Raw genomic sequence first — 20269 nt, 5'->3', positions numbered from 1 at the left:
GTGTGTGTGTGTACACATATATATATATATATATGTATGTATATGTATAGCAAAGCAATTAGCTGGACAATTGAGATCAAAACCAACCACCAACCTTATTTCAATGATAAAATTTTTTTAGTCCAGAGTATTTACAACCCAAATTATTTGAGTAATAATGTAAACTTCTTGGAAATTTCAGATCACTGTTCAGATGCTATGAAGGTTTTACATAAGATCTGGGAAATAAAAGGTAATTAAGTGACTGTCATAGAGTTATTTTTCCACATACAAAGAAACTAATTTGGTTTTGAGGAAACACTAATTTTACTTTTATTAAGTGTAGGCCCAGTGCATAGTTGGAAAGTAAAAATGCAACTCAAAAAAGTTCTGTCAAATAGGATGTCTTACCATGTTTATTCCCATTCCAATGGATGTCTCACAACCAGCAAGACAAGCTGACGGATATGACAAGCCATTGTTTCCACACACAGGATCCCATATTTTAGATGGACAGTTGCAATCCACATTGCAATTAGCAAAGATGTTATTTCCCATATACAAATCTTGTGGAATTCTGAAGTGATTTAAAATAATGCCATAGATATTAAAAGATGATTCAATCCTTTTTTTTCTTCTTTTCATCTCAATCCCCAATTAGATTTCCTCTCTTCCCATGAATAGAAAGAGAAATCTTCCAATCATCAATGTGTGACCTGTTTACTATAGCTTTGGTATAAAAGAGACCTGTTTTGATGACCACATAGCCACTCTTTCAATGATTTATCTCAGAAGAATATACAGGCAATAAATAAGCATTGAGTTCCTACCTTGTGGGAGTCACGTTTTCACATACTATTAGATCTCAAAAGATGAGGATCAACTAATCTCTGTGATTCATCCATTAGGTAGCAAATAGCAAGAAAGGACTAGCATGAAGACAAAAATCTGCAAGTTCCACTTGTAATACAGATAATACATTTAGCTCCAGAAACATAGGTATTTGAATTAAAGAAATACATTCTACTAATATAAAAAGTGACCAGTGCTTGTAATACGATTGAAAGAGCACTTGCGTGGCAGTTTAGAGACTGAATTCAGACTAGATCACAGTGCGACTTTCGACACATTATGTCTGGGAATCAGCATCATTGGAGATGGAGACAATCTTTAAAATTTATTCCAATTTTAAAATCCATTTCTGTATTGATGTGGTTGAAGAGATTTGAAATGAACTCCCTTTATCATTAAATATCTCTGAATCTCAATTTCATCTGTAAAGTGGAGGTAATAATGCTTATCTTAAATAAAGTTTATGAGTCTCAAATAAAATACCATATATAAAATTATATTATGATTTTACATTTGAAATTATTTCAATCTAATAAACCTTGATAATTTTGAAAAAACATTTTAGGATGTTCTTTATTTCATTTTAACTGATAGCTTGATTATCAAAATGTGCCCTACAGGTGAATTCTTTTAATGTACATCACTATGGAAAACCTTTCAATAAAACCCAGATAACCTTCAAAATACAAAATATGAAAGCATTCAATATTTTAGATACAGCAGTACAAATGAAATATATGAATTATGTATTAATTAATTTATCATGTATTATGATTTAGTTATGCCAAACTTAAGCCCAGTGTGTAAACATATAAAGGCTATTTTGACTGTATAGTCTACTCTTAGTTTTACTCAGTTATGGGAGTGTAAGACATATGGATAGCATATTTTAATACAAACTTAAACGGTAGGTAGTTTCTTTCACAGGATAATATCTACTCGGATATCACAAAGACAATCATGCACACACACCCACATGCACATGCAATCATAAATTCACTCACCCTGTGATACGTTCCCAAACTCATTAATAAGCCTAGAGCTTGGATAGATTGGCTTTTGATTGACAGATGGAGAAAAGATACAGGAAGAGCATGGATTACTATCATTAACTCCAAAAAGCAAATGATCTGATCATGCATTGCCATTGTAAAAAATATAATATGAACCATTTGTTGAAAGATTCTGACATTCATTAGAAAACAACATACCCTTCATAAGAGGTATTTATTCCAACAACTGAAGAATTTTCACAAGTCACGAGAAAAGATAAAAAATAGAGAAGATACTCAAGTAAGGATAACCAACATCCTATGTGGGCAGCTTGTTTGACAGTAATCTTGAACTTCTTCATAATTAAACCACCAATTATGTATCCAATACATATTGGAGGTAAGTTATAAATACCTATAAATGCAAATAAAATATTATTTACAAAATGACTTACCAAAGGAATAAATATGTTACCACTTTTATGTAATATGTCTTATATAAGGAACTATTTAGGTCCAACTCATAGTGAAGAAGAATGATTTAATTTTATCCCCACTTAGTTACACATGACCCACAGGGAGATTGTGAAATACCCCAAAAATGGGGAAGTATATTTTGGGAGACTCTTGTTGTTATATTATCATTCATTTAACTCATTACAGTAGCTTGTGAATTTCTTATAGGCAGAGATCATGACAAAAATCTCTCTTCTTCGGATCCAGGTAGAAGTGGCAAGTCAAAATTGGCCAGTAATTTATTCATTTATTACCTTCTATTCTGTGTAATGAGAACATATATATACAATTTTTCAGTTACTTATGCCCACTTTGGTTGTGAAGAATTAGACTCCTCTCAAGGTGCTTTTTTTTTATTTTATTAGAGACAGAATCTTGCTCTGTTGCCCAGGCTGGAGTGCAGTGATATGATCATAGCTGAGTGGAGCCTCAACCTCCTGGGCTTAAGAGGTGCTCCCACCTCAGCCTTCTAAGTAGCTGGGACTACAGGTACACGACACCACACCTGACTAATTTAAAAACAAAAATTACAGAGACAAAGCCTTGCTATGTCGTCCAGGCTGGTCTTGAACTCCTGGCCTCAAGTGATCTTCAATCCTCAGCATCCCAAAGTGCTGGAATTAAAGGCATGAGCCACACACCCAGTTCAAGGTACTTTAGAGAGTCACTTTGCTGAGCCTGTTGCTGTCAGGTGTATTTACATTTCATGTCTTGCTGCTACTGGCCAGCGCTCTTCCTCTCTCAACCCTTCCCAATAAGAGAAAAAAAAAAGAATAGTAAAAGGAGAAGATAGCCCCAGGTTCCATCCATACAATGTGAACATCTGGCTCCCTGAATCATATTATGGAGAGAACTTGTTAAAAATCCATTCCAGAGCCCCACACCCTAGAGTCTGATTCAGTGTGTCTGAGGGGGAACCCCAGGTATTTGAAGCTTTCACAAGCACTTTAGGTAGTGTGGATACAAGTAGCCTGGGATATTGACTTTTCAAAACAGTGGAAAGACCCCAGGAAAAACCCAAGTTAGGCTAAAACCACTGAGGTTAGTGTGGTTGCAGGAAAGGCCGAATGTGTGTGGCTGCAGAGACACCTAAAACCACTAGGGGGACTGAAAAATTAAATTAGGAGGACCACAGAATCCTTGAACTGGAACCAAGAGAGTAAAATTTGGTAGTAAAATGCAGAATTCTATCTGAAAATATGTAATTTTTGCACTCCCAAAGATTTGCATTAATATTATGAATTCACATTCTGACTTCGGAGAGAAAATCAAGATATTTCTGACCTCTTCCCTTCCCTACCCTTTCTTTTTTTTTTTTTTTTTTTGGAGAGTCGAAGGAAGAAATCCACCAGAGACAAAAAATATGCTAAAAGACTTCAACTTAGGAGTTTGTTACACCTACCAAACACTGTTCACCATTTCATGGGGGAAAAAAGTCTGCTAGTAATGCAGAGAAAAACAAACATACCTATTAGAAAGATTGCATCTGAAGATGATTTTCCATATTGCTGTTCTATGTATTTAGGCATGAAAGAGATCATGCTAACGAATGCGTTGAACTGTATCACACTTATAAGTATGAAAAGCATATAAATTGGATTGCAGGAAAGACTTTTCATGAATGGTAGAAAATCTGAAATGAAAGAATGACAACTGTGTCAAATGAACTTGGCTTTGCATTTTGTGATTGGCTTTTCCTGAAACATCCACCTCCTCAACAAATTATGTTTTTTACTACTTTGTAATGTGTATGTGTTTGTTAATTCCTTTTTCCTCTTGAAAGCTGAAGTCATAGAAATGTTTTGGTGGCTTCCGGAAGTCAGTGATGTAGCTGACTGGGTAGGGATCAGAACACAATAGATTTGCCCTCAATAAGTCACTGCTGAGTCTTAAAGATCAATAAGGAAAACTACAAAGTGACCAAAATATTGTCTATGTCTACAGCATTTTATTTCTAATCTTTTGTTCTTCTATTAATATGTTATTTTTTCTACAGCTCATTAGAATGAAAGATGCTTGTTCTGTTCTGTAATGTCTGGAGGAAAATCAGGTTGATAAAGAAGATTTCACATAAATATTTATTTTATCACTCCTTGAACATTTGAAATAAAGATATATGTGGGAATTAATGAGATATGAACGTTCTCAAGTATCCAGAATTTTTTTTTTTTTGCTTCTTCAGAACAACAGTTTCAGTGGTTCTGGAGATATTTTTTAAAATACCAACATCCAGGTCCCACCCTCAGCGATGCTGATTCATTTGGTACATTCTAAGGACTATGTAAATGATCTAATCAAAAATTATTCCTGTTAGAAAAAGCACAGAGCCAAATGTGTGGCCTGCCTCTAGTAATGTGTGGCCTGCCTCTAGTAATGTGTGGCCTGCCTCTAGTAAATGTTCTTGGTCACACTGCTGCCATTCAGGCTCAAGTTCTCACTTTTAATTTCCTTTCACTTTTCCTGTCCACATGTTCTCTGTCTTGACTTTCTTATTTTGCACAATCCTGGTTTGCTTAATAAACTGCTCACAATTCATTCTGGAACAAAATTTCAATAAATAAACAATTTAGAAGAGGAAGACACACAGATTAATGCAAACAAATGAGTTATAATTGTAAAATTTATATTTATGAATAGGGTACCTGACAGGAGAGAGAGTTATTGTCTGGACTCTGAGGGTTTTTAAGTCACCCATGTTTGTTGACATCCATGTCCTAATAGATGAGTTTCAGAAGCACAAGTTTGTTTTCTATGTCTTGCAAAAAGCTAAGCTCTTTCCTGATTTTGAAAATGGAACTGATCTTGCAGACCACAAGAGGTCTATCAGTCCATAATAATCCTTTAAGAAGAGTTTTTAATATCATCAGAATGATTCTGAGAATTTGCAAGATTGGCTCCTAATGACCCAAGATGTATTAAATTATGCTCAATTGTGATTTAAGAGCATTTATAATTGTAAAGAAAATTTCCTTGCAAATTGACATTGTAACTTATGGGTGATGATAGAAACAGCAATGGCAACAATAAAAGTGCTAATACTAGTATCAGTATTAATAATAATGTATGCTAGAATGTCTTTCACCTTCACACAACAATAATTTATCCCCATTTGACAGAAAACTGAGCCCCTCACCATCCATCAAATAAACATTTTTAAGTTCCAATACCCAGGCCACACATCCACACTAACTAAATCAGACCTTTTGGGAATACTACAGAACTTCCAGGCATCAATCAGTTTTAAAATTTCCTAGGTGATTCCAATGTGCAGCCAAGTTTGAGCATCAGTGCTCTTGAGTACTAAATACTGAGGCTTTTTTAGTTTAGTTTCCCACAGAAAACCCTTCTGTAAATTATGCTTTGAGCTTTTATTGAGGTTCTGTACCAAAAAAAATGTTACATGAAATTTACCCTTTCATTTGCTGGAAAACCACTATGTGGCTCAGTATTACCTGTATCATACATCATATGATCATTTTTTATTTTTTTCTACAATTTCTTCCTTGGAGAACTGCTTCTTTTATAAATTTTATAAATAATTCTTTCCTTTTATTATAATTTCTTTTAAAATATTTCTTTTGTAAATTATTCATAATTATTCTTCCCTCTACCAAGTATAGAGAAGTGGGTCACTGATCATGTTTTTTTTTTTTTTTCTTTCTGCTTTAACTTCCAGGAAGCTCATGATTAAACTAACACATTGGTTACAAAATATACTACCTATTAAGATTAGAGTATACTCTTTCCTACTTTTGTTCTTAGTTTAAATTTGCTTGTTCATTTTGTTTCAACTCAACCTATGTTCTCTGAAAAATGGGATTTTTGAGCAAATGAGACTATATGTATATATATACATATATATGTATATATACTCTAGACATATACTCTAGCTTTGTATACTCTAGACACTGTACAAATAGATTTTATTGAATTACCTGTGTTCACTATATGTATATAGTCTCATATATACATATAGTCTCATTTGCTCAAAAAACCCATTTTACAGAGAACATAGACATATATAGACATAGATATAGATATAGATATAGATATAGATATAGATATAGATATAGATATCTGAGAGAGAGAGTGCCAAGACTGACATAAAAGTTTACATGAATGCTAATCTGAAATAATTCAGCTTCCAAATTATATTATTTCTTTTCAAGTAGTACCATAGGAAGAAAAGGACTAGTTAGGTATTACTGACTGGTGACTGTTGATGACAAATTGTCTCAACACAGGATAGCATATCATAGTGTTAGACTAAATACAGACATATCTATATGAAATAAAAGGTCAATTTCATAGTATTTAAAATATGTATATTTGCCTTTAGTGATTCCATATTTTCTTTCTTGTCCTCTTCTCTTTGTTTGTCTTCATTTTCATTTTTAATGATGTCAGCATTATTCTCCAGTCCTTCCTTTGGAAGTGTTTTGGGCAAAAAGAAAAAAGGAATGGCAGTGAGCACGTTAACTCCTGCACAAATTAGAAAGCCAAACCACCATGCACCAACCCAACGAGTGTCAGTGGGAGTTATGGTCAGATCATCTGTAAAAAAATATACACACTTTTATTAGCTTAAGTCAGTATTTTCTGTATGAAGCATAGAAAATTCTTAAAATTAGAATTATCAGGTCCTAACCAAGTATAAAATTGGCTTACAATTCAGACACTGATAAAATTTTTCTAAAAATACGTGGTGTTATAATATTGTCTAGTAATAAATTAGGCTAGTTATCTGTCTACCGTGTAAGGGATTTAAAAGCAGGTATTAACTAAACAGCTACAAGTTCTATCTCATCATCAACAAATGATTGCTTAATTGAAATAAATTCAAACCTACATGCCTAAATTTTGTAAAACCAAGAAATACAGTTGAAGTGCAGTAGAAAGAGCATGTGATTCTGTGTCAGATTAGCATTTTATTTTGCTCCACTGTTTTCTGGTTTGGAATATTTGAAAAGTTATTTAAATTCCTCCACTAGAGTTTCTCACTTTTAAAGTGGAGATCATTTATCAAATTGAAGTCAAGTAAGGCCATGATTAGATGTAATAATATACCTGAGTATATTTGTATATATACTCTAGACATATACTCTAGCTTTGTATACTCTAGACACTGTACAAATAGATTTTATTGAATTACCTGTGTTCACAGATCCAGTGTCAACATAAACATTTGCACAGAATGATGCCAACAAAAGTCCAATCAAAGGACCAATAATAGCTCCTGTTTCTATAAGCCCTAAAAATAAATAAAAGTATAAGGTTATAGTACAGTTATATGCCCACATAAAGAGTTCTAGGTCCATGAAAAGCCTGAAGATTGAATGTTTTTGCCTTGGTTACTTTTGACTAGATATACAATTTATATGAAATTTAAGCTTGATGTACATATAAGTGACAGTTGTTTCTGCAAATGTTGAAAAAGAAGCCTCATAATTTAAAGCCACTTTCCCTGGCCTCCAAATTCTCTTTCATGTTGGGTCACAGGCAGAGATCTGCTGTAGCAGCACAGGCAGTCCCAGCTGGGATCATGCCATCGACTAGGTCATGATATAACCAAGGTCCTGTTAATTCATCCCCCAGGCATGTTTTGGGAGGAATTCTGAAGCAATACCATCTTATAATGGATTTCTCATGGCACATTCCTCAAAAAAGTTTCTCTCAGATCTGCAACTTGAAAATTCCTTCTGGCTATGTCCTCATTATTATCATATGATACACAACTCTTTGATTTTATCATGTTCTCCTTCCTTTTCTTCCACATTTTTATTTTCCGTGTCCATCAGTCCTATCTGTCTTCATTTGAATTCTTATCTATTAAAATATCATCAGCTGTCTCATCACTTGTCTACAATTCAGAACCTATGCTGAACCCTCCCTGATCTCTGAAAATCCAGACACGAGCTTCTTCAACTTTCTTCCTGTTCACTTCAAAATATGGCTTTGCCTATTATCTCTGCCTTCTCCATGGTTCTATAGAGAACCCACCCTATACACACCTAACTTCTTGGTTCCAACCCCTTCTATCTTCTCTAAGGTTTTGCTCTACCAAACACTCCCTCTCTTGTGTGTGTTCAATTTCCCCATAGCCAGTGATTTTACAAAATCTCAAATCCACCCTGCTTTTTCTCTTTTCACTATACTCTCTGCCTCTACTTCCTCACCTCTCACTCACTTTACTCAAATCCTTTTACGTTCTCCCCCAAATACTCTCAGGTAGCCCCAGTGATCTCTTTGTCACTAATTTAGTGCCCTCTTTTGGTCTTCATCTTCCTTGCTTTCTAGGTTATTTGACATTGTTGGCCAATAATTTCTAGATTATTTTCACATTTCTTCCTAAGACTTTCATTAAACTAGACATGTATTGTTTCATTGTGTTCTTATGATTATTCCTTCTTTGATTTTCCTTTCTCCTATTCTATTTACTAAGTAGAAATCTTTCCCAGTATTTTATCCTAATATCTCTCAGTATATATACGGTCTTCCACAGCAACCTCATTTCTCCCTCTTGATTTCATTTATTACCTCTCTATAGATAATTCTCAATTTTTTTTTTTTTTTTTTTTTTTTTGAGACGGAGTTTCGCTCTTGTTGCTCAGGCTGGAGTGCAGTGGCACACTCTCAGCTCACTACAACCTCCACCTCCCGGGTTCAAGTGATTCTCCTGTCTCAGTCTCCCGAGTAGCTGGGATTACAGGCACCCACCACACCTGGCTAATTTTTGTATTTTTAGTAGAGATGGGGTTTTATCATATTGGACAGGCTGGTCTCAAACTCCTGACTTCAGATGATCTGCCTGCCTTAGCCTCCCGAGTAGCTGGGATTATAGGCGCATGCCATCACACTCGGCTAATTTTTGTATTTTTAGTAGAGACGGGGTTTCATCATATTGATCAGGTGGGTCTTGAACTGCTGACCTCAGGTGATTTGTCTGTCTCGGCCTCCCAAAGTGCTGGGATTACAGGCATGAGCCACCACACCTGGTCGATTCTCCAACTTTTAACCTAGCTTTTGTGTTCTCTTCTAAACTCCAGAGCCATACATGGAACTGTTTCTTGGTGTAGAGCTATTTGATTTATAGTTATTTGGTTATGGATACACACATGAACACACACTATATATGTATATACATATATATACACACACTATATATATAGTACTAATAATTATGTAGTTCTTTATTTACTAACCTTATATGGACCATACCATCCTCATTTTAATAGGTATTAGACATCATCACAGCTATGTTTATATACAATACACCGTAGTATTTGTTGAATAAAGAAATAGACATCATAGCAAGGTGTTTGTAAATTTATTGTAGGAGAGTATTTGCATTCTTTTAATATAAGTGTGTGAAGGAAGTTAAAAGGACTGAATAGAAAATCACTGGAAAAGATTATTGCAAAATTAGTGAGTTGCCAAAATGTGTCAAAAGTCATTTGGGTTAATGATTCCTCAATATTTTCATCCATCTTGATTATGTATAAATCATTTCCATCTTCTCTCACCCTCTTTGACTTTTCTAGTTTTTAAAAGATATGCCTACATACATTAATGGCAAAATGTCCCTATACTGAACATAATGAGTTTATGACCAACAATTGATAGAATAACAAAACATATAAGCAAGTCGTGCATGATAAATTAAGAATATTTCAGAGATTGGAAGGCAGCACAAGAAAGTGGGTCTTAAGTTGGCTATTGTAACAGGTGACCTACACGGATTTTAAAACGGTAATTTCAAGAAACATAAACAAAAAGATGAAGGCGTATTTGTGAAAAATATTAAGAAGCCTGACTATATGGAGAGATCATGATGAAGAGAAACTATATAGAAACTAAGTAAGTGAATGTCATGCAGAGCCATGAGTAATAAGTGGAGAGATCAGATTTAATAAATGAGGAGCTTATATGTGTCATAAATATAGTAGAGAAGACATGATTAAAATAATGCTTGAGAAAAAATACATTGCAGGAATGTTTCTTAAAAACTGAGAAAAGAAAATACTGAAGAGAAAATAATTAATAAAGAGAACCTACAGACAAAGTAATGAGAACCTCAACAAAAACAGAGGTAGTGAAAATAGTGAGAAAGGTTTTGAATGCATGGAACATTTTAGAGAAAACATTGGTAAGTCTCTTAACACATTGGATATAGTGTGGTGCAAAGCAAATGAAAGGGTCCCCTCCAGGAGCACTAGATTTGTGGTATTTCCAATAGTAGAAAGTAGATTTATTAACAAAGTAGCTCATTGTCATTTAGCATATCTCATCTCCATTCAACAAACTTTTACGAAAGGCCAACTATGCCAAGACACTCTACTCATCATTGTGGAAATCACTAAGACTACAAAGTATAATTCATTTCTAACCTCAACGAACTTATTGCTCTGAAAAGAAGCTAAGGTAGATTTTCAAAACTTACCAATATATAAAGGAGAATTTTCAGATTTGGCAAAATCTTCTATATAGGAAATACCCAAAGGCAGGATGGGAGTTTCGCCCATTCCACGTACAATATTGCCTACCAAGACGTACACCCACATTAATGATTTAACTTCCTTTGTACACTCTGCATTAAAGAAAAAAGACATGACATTAGCACATTGACTATAAAGTGTCAGTAATATTAATTCTATGTTTTCTGTAGGCATTTCACAGTTATATGACGATGGCCCCTTGTCAATGATTTATATTACTATTCCAGCAATGACTTCTTGGGGCACCCCTAATGCATTTTCTGACAGTAGACTTGAGTATGGACAAGTGTAAGTGATATGCTGGAGCCAGTCCCTACTGAGTTGGGAGAGATGAATATGCACATCTCCCAAGGTGTTCAGTGACACCTCATTGGTAGTTTCATAGCAGTGTTGCACCACAGAAATTGGCAAACATTAAAAATCAAGGTTTTTTAATTCTCTACAGAGATTCAGTTTCTCAGTAACTCCCGAACTCATTCAGCTGCTACAAGTGCTTCCCCATTCCTATCCAACTTTGGGGAGACAAAAACACAAAAATATCTTTCTCTAGAATTGGTACTATATTTATAAGATTTAAACAAAAGTTCGCTAAAGCGTGAATTCTCTACAGCTCTAATTATTTCATAGAAACTAAAAATATTTAACTGGGTATTCATCATAGGTTCTCTACAGAGCATGTTGTATACTGTAACAACCAAATAACTTTCAATACAGAAATCCACCCCAATCCGTGGAGCCACAGCTATTTAGTACAGTAACGAAGACTAGACCAAAGGGAATAGAAAGTGAGAAAGATAGGGAGATCTCTGAAGAATTATGTCAATCTCTTTGCCATCTATGGTCTAGGCCAAAATAGCTGATAAGCTGGGAGGAAGCTCTGTGGAGTCCCGTTTTCAGGCAAGTGAAGGTCAATGCACTCTTCACCTCCTGTAAATTGGCCAGGTGAGACTGTGAGGTCCTGACCACAGCTGGGTCCAGGAATTTCTTGTGAGCGCTATCTCTCTGTTATTTCCAGTCAGAAAATAATAGTCTCTATTTCTGGGTATTCAGATTTTTTGTGTGATGCGCAAAGTGATTTGTGTCTACAGATCACAGGCAAACTCTAGGCCTATTCTAGGGCAAAATTGAAAGCATCAATCCACCTTCCTGGAGATGTGCCAGAATGGGAAGGTTTTGCTCTGTCCACAATGAAGCCGACTAGCAGCTGGGTCAGTCTTTGGCAATAGCCAGCTCAGGAAGAGAACACAGGCCACTGTTAATATCACTGTTTTCCATTGTGTCCCCCATGGGGGTTCTTTGGTTTCTTCTGAGACAGATATTTTTCAACTTTTTGAAACTGTTTTGGTTTCCTGATTCAATGATGGTCATGAAATTCCCACCCTTGTGGACTACCGCAACTTCCATGAACATGAATCCAGAATAAAAATGTCCCCATAAAAATGTTGAGTCATCAGAGTCATCTCCAGACAAAGTATAACCAGAAGATTATACAAGTCTCATAGCAGAAGGGACAGAAGGGGCAGAAGTCAATACATTGGTGCCTAGAGCTATGGGCAGCTGAAAGAAGTACTACTATTGTGTAGAATTTTAAAGCACTATCTCCAGTAGAGAAAAAAAAAAAAAAAAAAAAAGAGCAGAAAGACAAGCTCCTAAGTCGATAGAAAGGAAATAGAGTAATTCAGAACTATAGTGTACTTGCCTGTTTTCCCTGCTATTAAAGATCAGTGATAGAACACAAATCTCTTGAACTTTGTTTCTGTCTCTAGTTCCTATTTACATAATCATATACACCAAATCATCAGCATAAATCCGTCCTTCTAAGACATTTTCCTCTGTGGAATGAACTTGACAGTAATCCTTGGATAGATGTCTTTGACTCTTTTTTTTTTTTTTTTTTTTTGGTGGAAAGTCTCACTCTGTTGCCCAGTCTGGAGCGCAATGGCGCAATCTTGGATCACTGCATCCTCCGCCTCCTGGGTTCAGGCGATTCTCCTGCCTCGGCCTCCTGAGTAGCTGGGATTATAGGTGCCCACTAGCATGCCCGGCTAATTTTTGTATTTTTTAATAGAGTGAGGTTTCACCATGTTGGCCAGACTGGTCTCAAACTTCTGACCTCAGGTGCTCCATCCATCTCAGTCTCCCAAAGTGCTGGGATTACTTTGGGAGTAAATGCACCTGGCCCTCTGATTGATTGTTAAATAACCATGTTAATAAATCAACAAGGAACTCTTAATAAATACATTCAAATGTAAGAAAAATAACATTCTTTATTATTAGCTATTCTTATTCCCCATTGTAACTCCTTTGGAAGCTCCTGGAGAGAGAATATATCTTTGTTTAATTATCTAACTCAAGCAATATCTCATTCAGGCCCCTCAGCAGAAAGTGTTCAATTATAAGTTCGCTGAACAAAAATCAATACAATGAAGTAGACAACCTGATGGATCCTGCGTTGGTCTTAAAATCTGGGTTCCATTTTCCATACACAAGAAACTGTTTGAGGACAAGTTGCCTGAAACTGAAACTGTAGATTCATATTCATATCTGTATAAACACAGGGAAAATATGTTTATTTTAAGGAAGTAATGAGGACAATGTGGGCAATGTACAGATTGTTACCTTCTGCTTCCCATACAATACAACATTCAAATCCAGCAAAAATGTCTTTTTATCTTTGGCATCCAAGTTATCACAAGTTAATATCATCAAAAAACTTGCCACTTTCTGTAAATGCACAATCTTTTTACACTTAGCTTTCAATAATCTGCCTGTGGATGATCTACCTTTAGATTATCAAATATAAACCTTCTTTGATTTTTAGGTTATCATTTCCTGGAAATAATTATTATGAGATAAGGAACACAAACTTTAAAAAATGTGAGATTTAATAATGTATAATTAAGAAGATAAATGCTTTGGAAGGAATAACACAACAAAACAAGTCTTCAACTTGGCATTCTCTAAAGTTTGCTCAGAAGCAGCAAAACCTCCAGTTTCTGAGAAATCCTACAATAATTCCTCCATGCGTTTCATAAACCTCTAAGAAAAACAAAATATTTGTCCATCATAATAAGAGGCCTTAAGAGAATCTCAATCACCATGACACATAATGTAATGACTTTTTCTCTTCTCATCAGAACAAATGGACTAATAAACTATGACCATTTAATTTAAGCAAATTACCACAAGATCCACATGCTTTTCCTCAGAAAGTAAATTACATGCTGCAAGAATGGAAAAAAAAAAAGTATATTCAATGAAGTCTCTGTTAGAAATAATGCTGGATTGTTTTCTGTGTTTCTATCAGATAAGGTAGCCAGAAGAAAACTTGCCCTTCTGAATTGCACAAAAGCTAGAGTGTTATGCTTGGATGCCACTGATAGTCTTCATTTCTGTGCTATAGGGTATAATAAGTCTCAAAGTACCTTCCCCTTACAACAATTGCTCAGTGATGTCCAAAGAGTTTGACTGTGAACTATAAACAAAGGCTTTAATCCTATGAGACATGACAACCGCAAGGAAATAACACCTTTGGCAGGTGGTAGAAAGAAATGTAAATAGTAGCTGAATGGTACTTAACATTGTTTTGGGTAGGCAAAGAAATAAAAGAAAAGGAAAGACTCTGCTTAGAAACTCTAATCCCTTCAAAAATACTTTAAAAGAGAAAATATATTTTGTTAATTTATCCACTAAAAATCCAATTACTCAAAGTCTATTCATTCCCAAAGCATCAGCAAAATGACAGTAAACGGATTTTCAAACAGAATAGAAAAAGGCATAATTCCACAAGGGAAAAAAAAGTAGGGAATTTTACAATAAAAGAGAGCTCAACATAATTTTGAAAATGGAAAAGCAGGTAACTGAGTGGTCACTGAAATAGAAGATATGAGAAGTGCAACTGTAAGTGCCTGCAAGAGAGCAATGCTGCAAAGCCCAGGAACATTCAGGCAAGATACTTAAACGCAAAAGTGAGTATGGTCCAAAACACAGAAGAGTGCAAACACTTTGGTTTAAAGTGTGTTTAAGAAACATTAAACTCCCAGAGACATTCCCTGCCACTCCACCTGAAAATGTCCATTGACTCCAGAGTCTGGAGAGGCACATTGAACATAGAAAGGCAATACAAAAAAATTGGAGGTATTAAGTTAAAAAAATCTACATATCTACATATTAAACAGTGAGATTCCCACTTGCATTTGGCTGGTAGCTAAGCTTCTACCTCCCAAGCAACAGACTGAAGAATCCCCATCTAGGATAACAGGTTATGTGCAATTCTGAGCCATCTGCAAAACAGCCAGTCCCTGCTCAATGACTCTACAAAGAAGTCCTCCTTTAACCAAGTCCTACACATGTATACAGAACTTCCAGCTGGCTTCTTGTTGTTGCTGTTCCTCCCTCTTAAGTGTGAATAGATAACAAAGGACCACCAGATATATGAAAGAAGTCTGTAACAGTAACGACAGTTACAAACAAATAAAAAAAGGTACACTTGGAGGAGCCAGAGACCAAAAAGAAAGATGAACAAAATTTAGATGGAAAGAGATAATACATTCTTGAAAGAAAAATAAGATGTTCCTTAAAAAGGGACATTCAAAGAACAAGAGCTGTTGAAAATTAGAAATGTGGTAGCATAAGCTAGAAAGTCATTCAAAAGCATGGAAAATAAAATTAAATCTCCCAGAAAGTAACAAGACAAGAGGACAAAAAATTAGGGATAAAAGATGAGAAAACATAAAGTTAATACAGGAAGTCCAATATTCAAGTAATAGAAGATCTAGGAAGAGAAAACAGTGTTATGAGAGAATGTAAAGGGGAGATATTATCAAAGAAATAACAAAAGTAACTTTTCCAAATGCCCAGATTGAAGGCTCCTGGCACAATGGAGGAGACAGATTTATACCAACACAATTATCATGAATTTTGGACTTGGAGCTTAAAAGAAAATTCCAATAGTTTCCATTGAAAGAAAGCTGTTCACAGAGACTAGAATGGCATAAGATTCTGAGTAATAACACTTGATTACAGGTTTCCTGTGTCAAGTGTTGATTACAAGTGTTAGGTAGAGCTGGAAAACATTGGGAAAATGTCTTCAGAATCCCTAGGGAAAATATTTCCAATCTAGAATTTTATCCTAGCCAAAGTAACAATCAAATGTGGGAGTAAAATAGGAATATTTTCAGATGTACAAAGTCTTATATTTTATACTTCCCTTGTACACTTCCTTGGAAAGCTATTAGATTATTTTCTTCACAAAAACAAGTGAAGAGGAAAGAGGAAAGCAGGAGACACGACATCCAGAAAATGAATAACTGAATGTATGAAACAGCTAAAAAGCAAAGTCTCAAGGATAATAATGAGGGAAAATTCCACGGAAACAGCAATGCAGCAGGCCTAGAGAATTCCAAGTTCAGATTGCAGATGGAGAATTGAAAGTGGTATGTGAGGAATCTCCAAGACAAAAATCAAACGCTATGATATGGGATAAGAATATTGAGGAGACATTTGCCCTGCCAGTGGAGAATTTGGTGATGAATCAGTGAACAATACAAAGAAAGCTAACCATATGATAAAATGAGGTAATTATTAAATCTAGGGAAAATAAAAAGTCATATAAGTAAAGAAGGAAAAGCACATGGTTCAATGGTAAAAAGGATTTACATAATTGTACAAATGTAAATAGTAAAAATGATTTTATGGTAGGAATTCAATACATATTGTGTAATACTAATGTATAGGCATACCTCAGAGACATTGCACATTTGGTTCCAGATTGCCACAATAAAGTGAATACCACATGAATTTTTAAATTTTCTAATGCATATAAAAGTTATGTTTGCACTATATTGTAGCCTATTAAGTGTGTAATAGCATTATGTCTGAAACACAATGTACACACATTAATTTAAAATGCTTTATTGCTAAAAGATGCTAACAATCATCTGAGCCTTCAGCGAGTCTTAATCACTTTGCTGGTAGAGGCTTTAGCCTCCATGTTGATGACTGCTGGCTGATCAGGGTAGTGGCTACTGCAGGTTGGCGGGGCTGTGGAAATTTCTTAAAACAAGACAATGATGAAGTGTCCTGTGTCAACTGACCCTTCCTTTCACAAAAGTTTTTTCTGTAGCACATAATGCTGTTTTGTTGTTGTTGTTTGTTTGTGTGTTTTGGAGACGGAGTCTCCCTCTGTGACCCAGGCTGGAGTGCAGCGGCAGGATCTTGGCTCACTACAAGCTCCGCCTCCTGGGTTCACCCCAGGTTCACACCATTCTTGTGCTTCAGCCTCCCGAGTAGCTGGGACTACAGGCGCGCGCCACCACGCCCAGCTAATTTTTTTGTATTTTTAGTGGAGATGGGGTTTCACCATGTTAGCCAGGATGGTCTTAACCTCCTCACCTCGTGGTCTGCCCGCCTCCGCCTCCCAAAGTACTGGGATTACAGGCGTGAGCCACCACGCCTAGCTGTGCATAATGCTGTTTGATAGCATTGTATCCACAGTAGAACTTCTTCCAAAACTGGAGTCAGTCCTTACAAGCCCTACTGCTGCTTTATCACCTAACTTTGTGTAATGTTCTAAAACATTAGCTGTCATTTCAACAGTGTTCACAGCATCTTGCTCAGTAGTAGATTCCATCACAGGAAACCACATTATTTGCTTGTCCATAAACAAAAAATCTTCATTTATTCAAGTTTTATTATGAGATTGAAGCAATTAAGTCACATCTTCAGTTTCCATTTTAAATTCTAGTTCTTTTGCTCTTTCCACCACATCTGCAGTGACTTTCTCCACTAAAGTCTTGTGACTTCCTTCACTAAAATCTTGAACCCCTCAGGGTTATCCAAGAGGCTTTGAGCCAACTTTTCAAAATTCCTGTTAATGCTGAGATTTTGCCCTCCTCTCCTGTTCCTATTGGAATGTGGAATAGTGAATTCTTTCAAGAAAGTTTTCAATTTATGTTACTTCGATCCATCAGAAGAATCACTACTTATAACAGCAATATCCTTACAAACTGTGCGTATTAAATAGTAAGACTTGAAAGTCCAAATTACTCCTGATTCATGGGCCACAGAATGGCTGTAGTGTTAGCAGGCATGAAAACAACATTCATGTCCATGTACATCTCCATCAGAGCTTCTAGATTGTCAATCAGCAGTAATATTTTGAAAAGACTTCTCCCTGTCTCTGAAAGTCCGAGGTGGCATCTTCTTTCAAAAGAAGGCTGTTTCCACTTTGTGCGGCCGAGGCAGGCAGGCAGATCACCTGAAGTCAGGAGTTTGAGACCAGCCTGGCCAACATGGTGAAATCCCATCACTATAAAAAATACAAAAATTAGCCAGGTGTGGTAGTAGGTGCCTGTAATCCCAGCTACTTGGGAGGCTGAGGCAGGAGAATCGCTTGAACCCAGGAGGCAAAGGTTTCAGTGAGTTGAGATCATGCCACTGCACTCCAGCCTGAGCAACAGCATGAGACGAAGAAGAAGGAGAAGGAGAAGGAGAAGAAGAAGAGGAGGAGAAGGAGAAAGAAGAAGAGGAGGAGGAGAAGGAGGAAGAAGGAAGTTGTTTCATCCACATTGCAAATCTGTTATTTAGTGTAGCCACGTTCATCAATTAACTTAGCTAGATCTTCTGGATAACTTGCTGCAGCTTCTCCATCAGCACTTGCTGCTTCACCTTGCACTTTTATGTTATGAAGACAGCTAAGATCTTTCCTTAAACCTCATGAACCCACCTCTGTTAGCTTAAAAATTTTCTTCTGCAGCTTCCTAATCTCTCTTAACTTTCATAGAATAGAAGAGAGAGCCTTGCTCTTTTGGATTAAGGGAATGTTGTGGCTGGCTTAATCTTCTGTTCAGACTATTCAAACTTTCTCCATCTCAGCAATAAGACTGTTTCACTTTCTAATCATGTGTGTCTTCCTTGAAATAGCACTTTTTCTTTGTTTTCACAGCTTGGTTAACTAGTTAGTGCAAGTGGCTTCACTTTGGGCCTCTCTTGGCTTTCAACTTGCCCTCCTCGCTGAGCTTAATCATTTCTAGCTTTTGATTTAAAGTGAGAGATGTGCAACTCTTCCTTTCACTAAAACACCTGGAGACCACAATAGAGTTATTGTAATAATTGGCCTAATATCAATATTTTTGTATCTAGGGGAATAAGCGGGCCCAAGGAGAGGGCAAACAATGGGGCAATGGCTGGTCAGTGGAGCAGTCAGAACACATGCAACATTTATTGATAACGTTCACCATCTTAAGACTGGCACAGTGGCTCACGCCTGTAATCCCAACATTTTGAGAGTCTGAGGCAGGCGGATTGCTTGAACCCAGGAGTTCAGGACCAGCCAGGGCAATATGGCAAAATCCTGTCTCTACCAAAAAAAAAAAAAGAAAAATACAAAAATTAGCCAGGCATGGTGGCACGTGCCTGTAGTTTCAGCCACTCGAGAGGCTGAGGTGAGAGGATCACCTGAGCCTGTGGAGGTCGAAGCTACAGTGAGTGAGATCACATCACTACACCCCACCTTGGGTGACACCGTAGCTCTAAAAATAAATAAATAAATAAATCACCATCTTAAATGGGCATAAGTTAGTGGCACATCAAAACAATCACATTAGTAATATCAATGATCACTAATCACAGATCACCATAACAGATACAAAAATAATGCAAAAGTTTGAAATATTGCAAGAATTATCAAATGTGACCCAGACACAAAGTGAACACATGTTATTGGAAAAATGATTCTAATCTTCAACATAGGGTTGCCATAAACCTTCAATTTGTGAAAAATGCAATATCTGCAAAGTGCAATAAAGTGAAATGCAATAAAGCAGGGTATGCCAGGATTCAAAACTAATAGAATAACATTTACTTAGAAATACGGAGGCAAGGCTGGGCCAGGTGGCTCATGCCTGTAATCCCTCATTTTGGGAGGCTGAGGTGGGCAGACTGCTTGAACCCAGGAGTTCCAGACCAGCCTGGCCAATTTGGGGAAACCCCATCTTTACTAACAATACAAAAATTAACTGAGTGTAGTGGCACACACCTATAATCCCAGCTACTCGGGAGGCTGAGGCAGGGGAATCACTTGAACCCGGGAGGCGGAGGTTGCAGTGAGCCAGGAGATGGCGCCACTGCACTCCAGCCTGGGCGACAGAGTGAGTGAGACTATCTCTACAAAAATAAAAACATTTATTGAATAGGGAATTCTTTCCCCATTTCTTGTTTCTCTCAGGTTTGTCAAAGATCAGATGGCTGTAGATGTGATAAATGGTGCTGGGAAAATTGGCTAGCCATAAGTAGAAAGCTGAAACTGGATCCTTTCCTTACTCCTTATACGAAGATTAATTCAAGATGGATTAGAGACTTAAATGTTAGACCTAATACCATAAAAACCCTAGAAGAAAATCTAGGTAGTACCATTCAGGACATAGGCATGGNAAG

General features: G+C 36.4%; 1 protein-coding gene across 1 annotated transcript in view; it reads right to left on the bottom strand.

The window, feature by feature from the left end:
• Positions 1 to 20269, bottom strand: part of SLCO1A2 (solute carrier organic anion transporter family member 1A2) — a 71264-nt gene that overhangs the window by 29581 nt on the left and 21414 nt on the right. Inside the window, 8 exon segments of the mRNA XM_017888599.1 lie at positions 391 to 556; positions 2043 to 2238; positions 3808 to 3972; positions 6673 to 6693; positions 6696 to 6893; positions 7492 to 7590; positions 10780 to 10926; positions 13272 to 13378. Of these exon segments, the coding sequence (XP_017744088.1) occupies positions 391 to 556; positions 2043 to 2238; positions 3808 to 3972; positions 6673 to 6693; positions 6696 to 6893; positions 7492 to 7590; positions 10780 to 10926; positions 13272 to 13378 (1099 nt within the window).

This window comes from Rhinopithecus bieti, unplaced genomic scaffold (assembly GCF_001698545.2).
Source record: "Rhinopithecus bieti isolate Rb0 unplaced genomic scaffold, ASM169854v2 scaffold_15769, whole genome shotgun sequence".
Lineage (NCBI taxonomy): Eukaryota > Metazoa > Chordata > Mammalia > Primates > Cercopithecidae > Rhinopithecus > Rhinopithecus bieti.
Note: the sequence above shows the minus strand (reverse complement) of the source record. Positions and strands in the feature narration are given on the sequence as shown.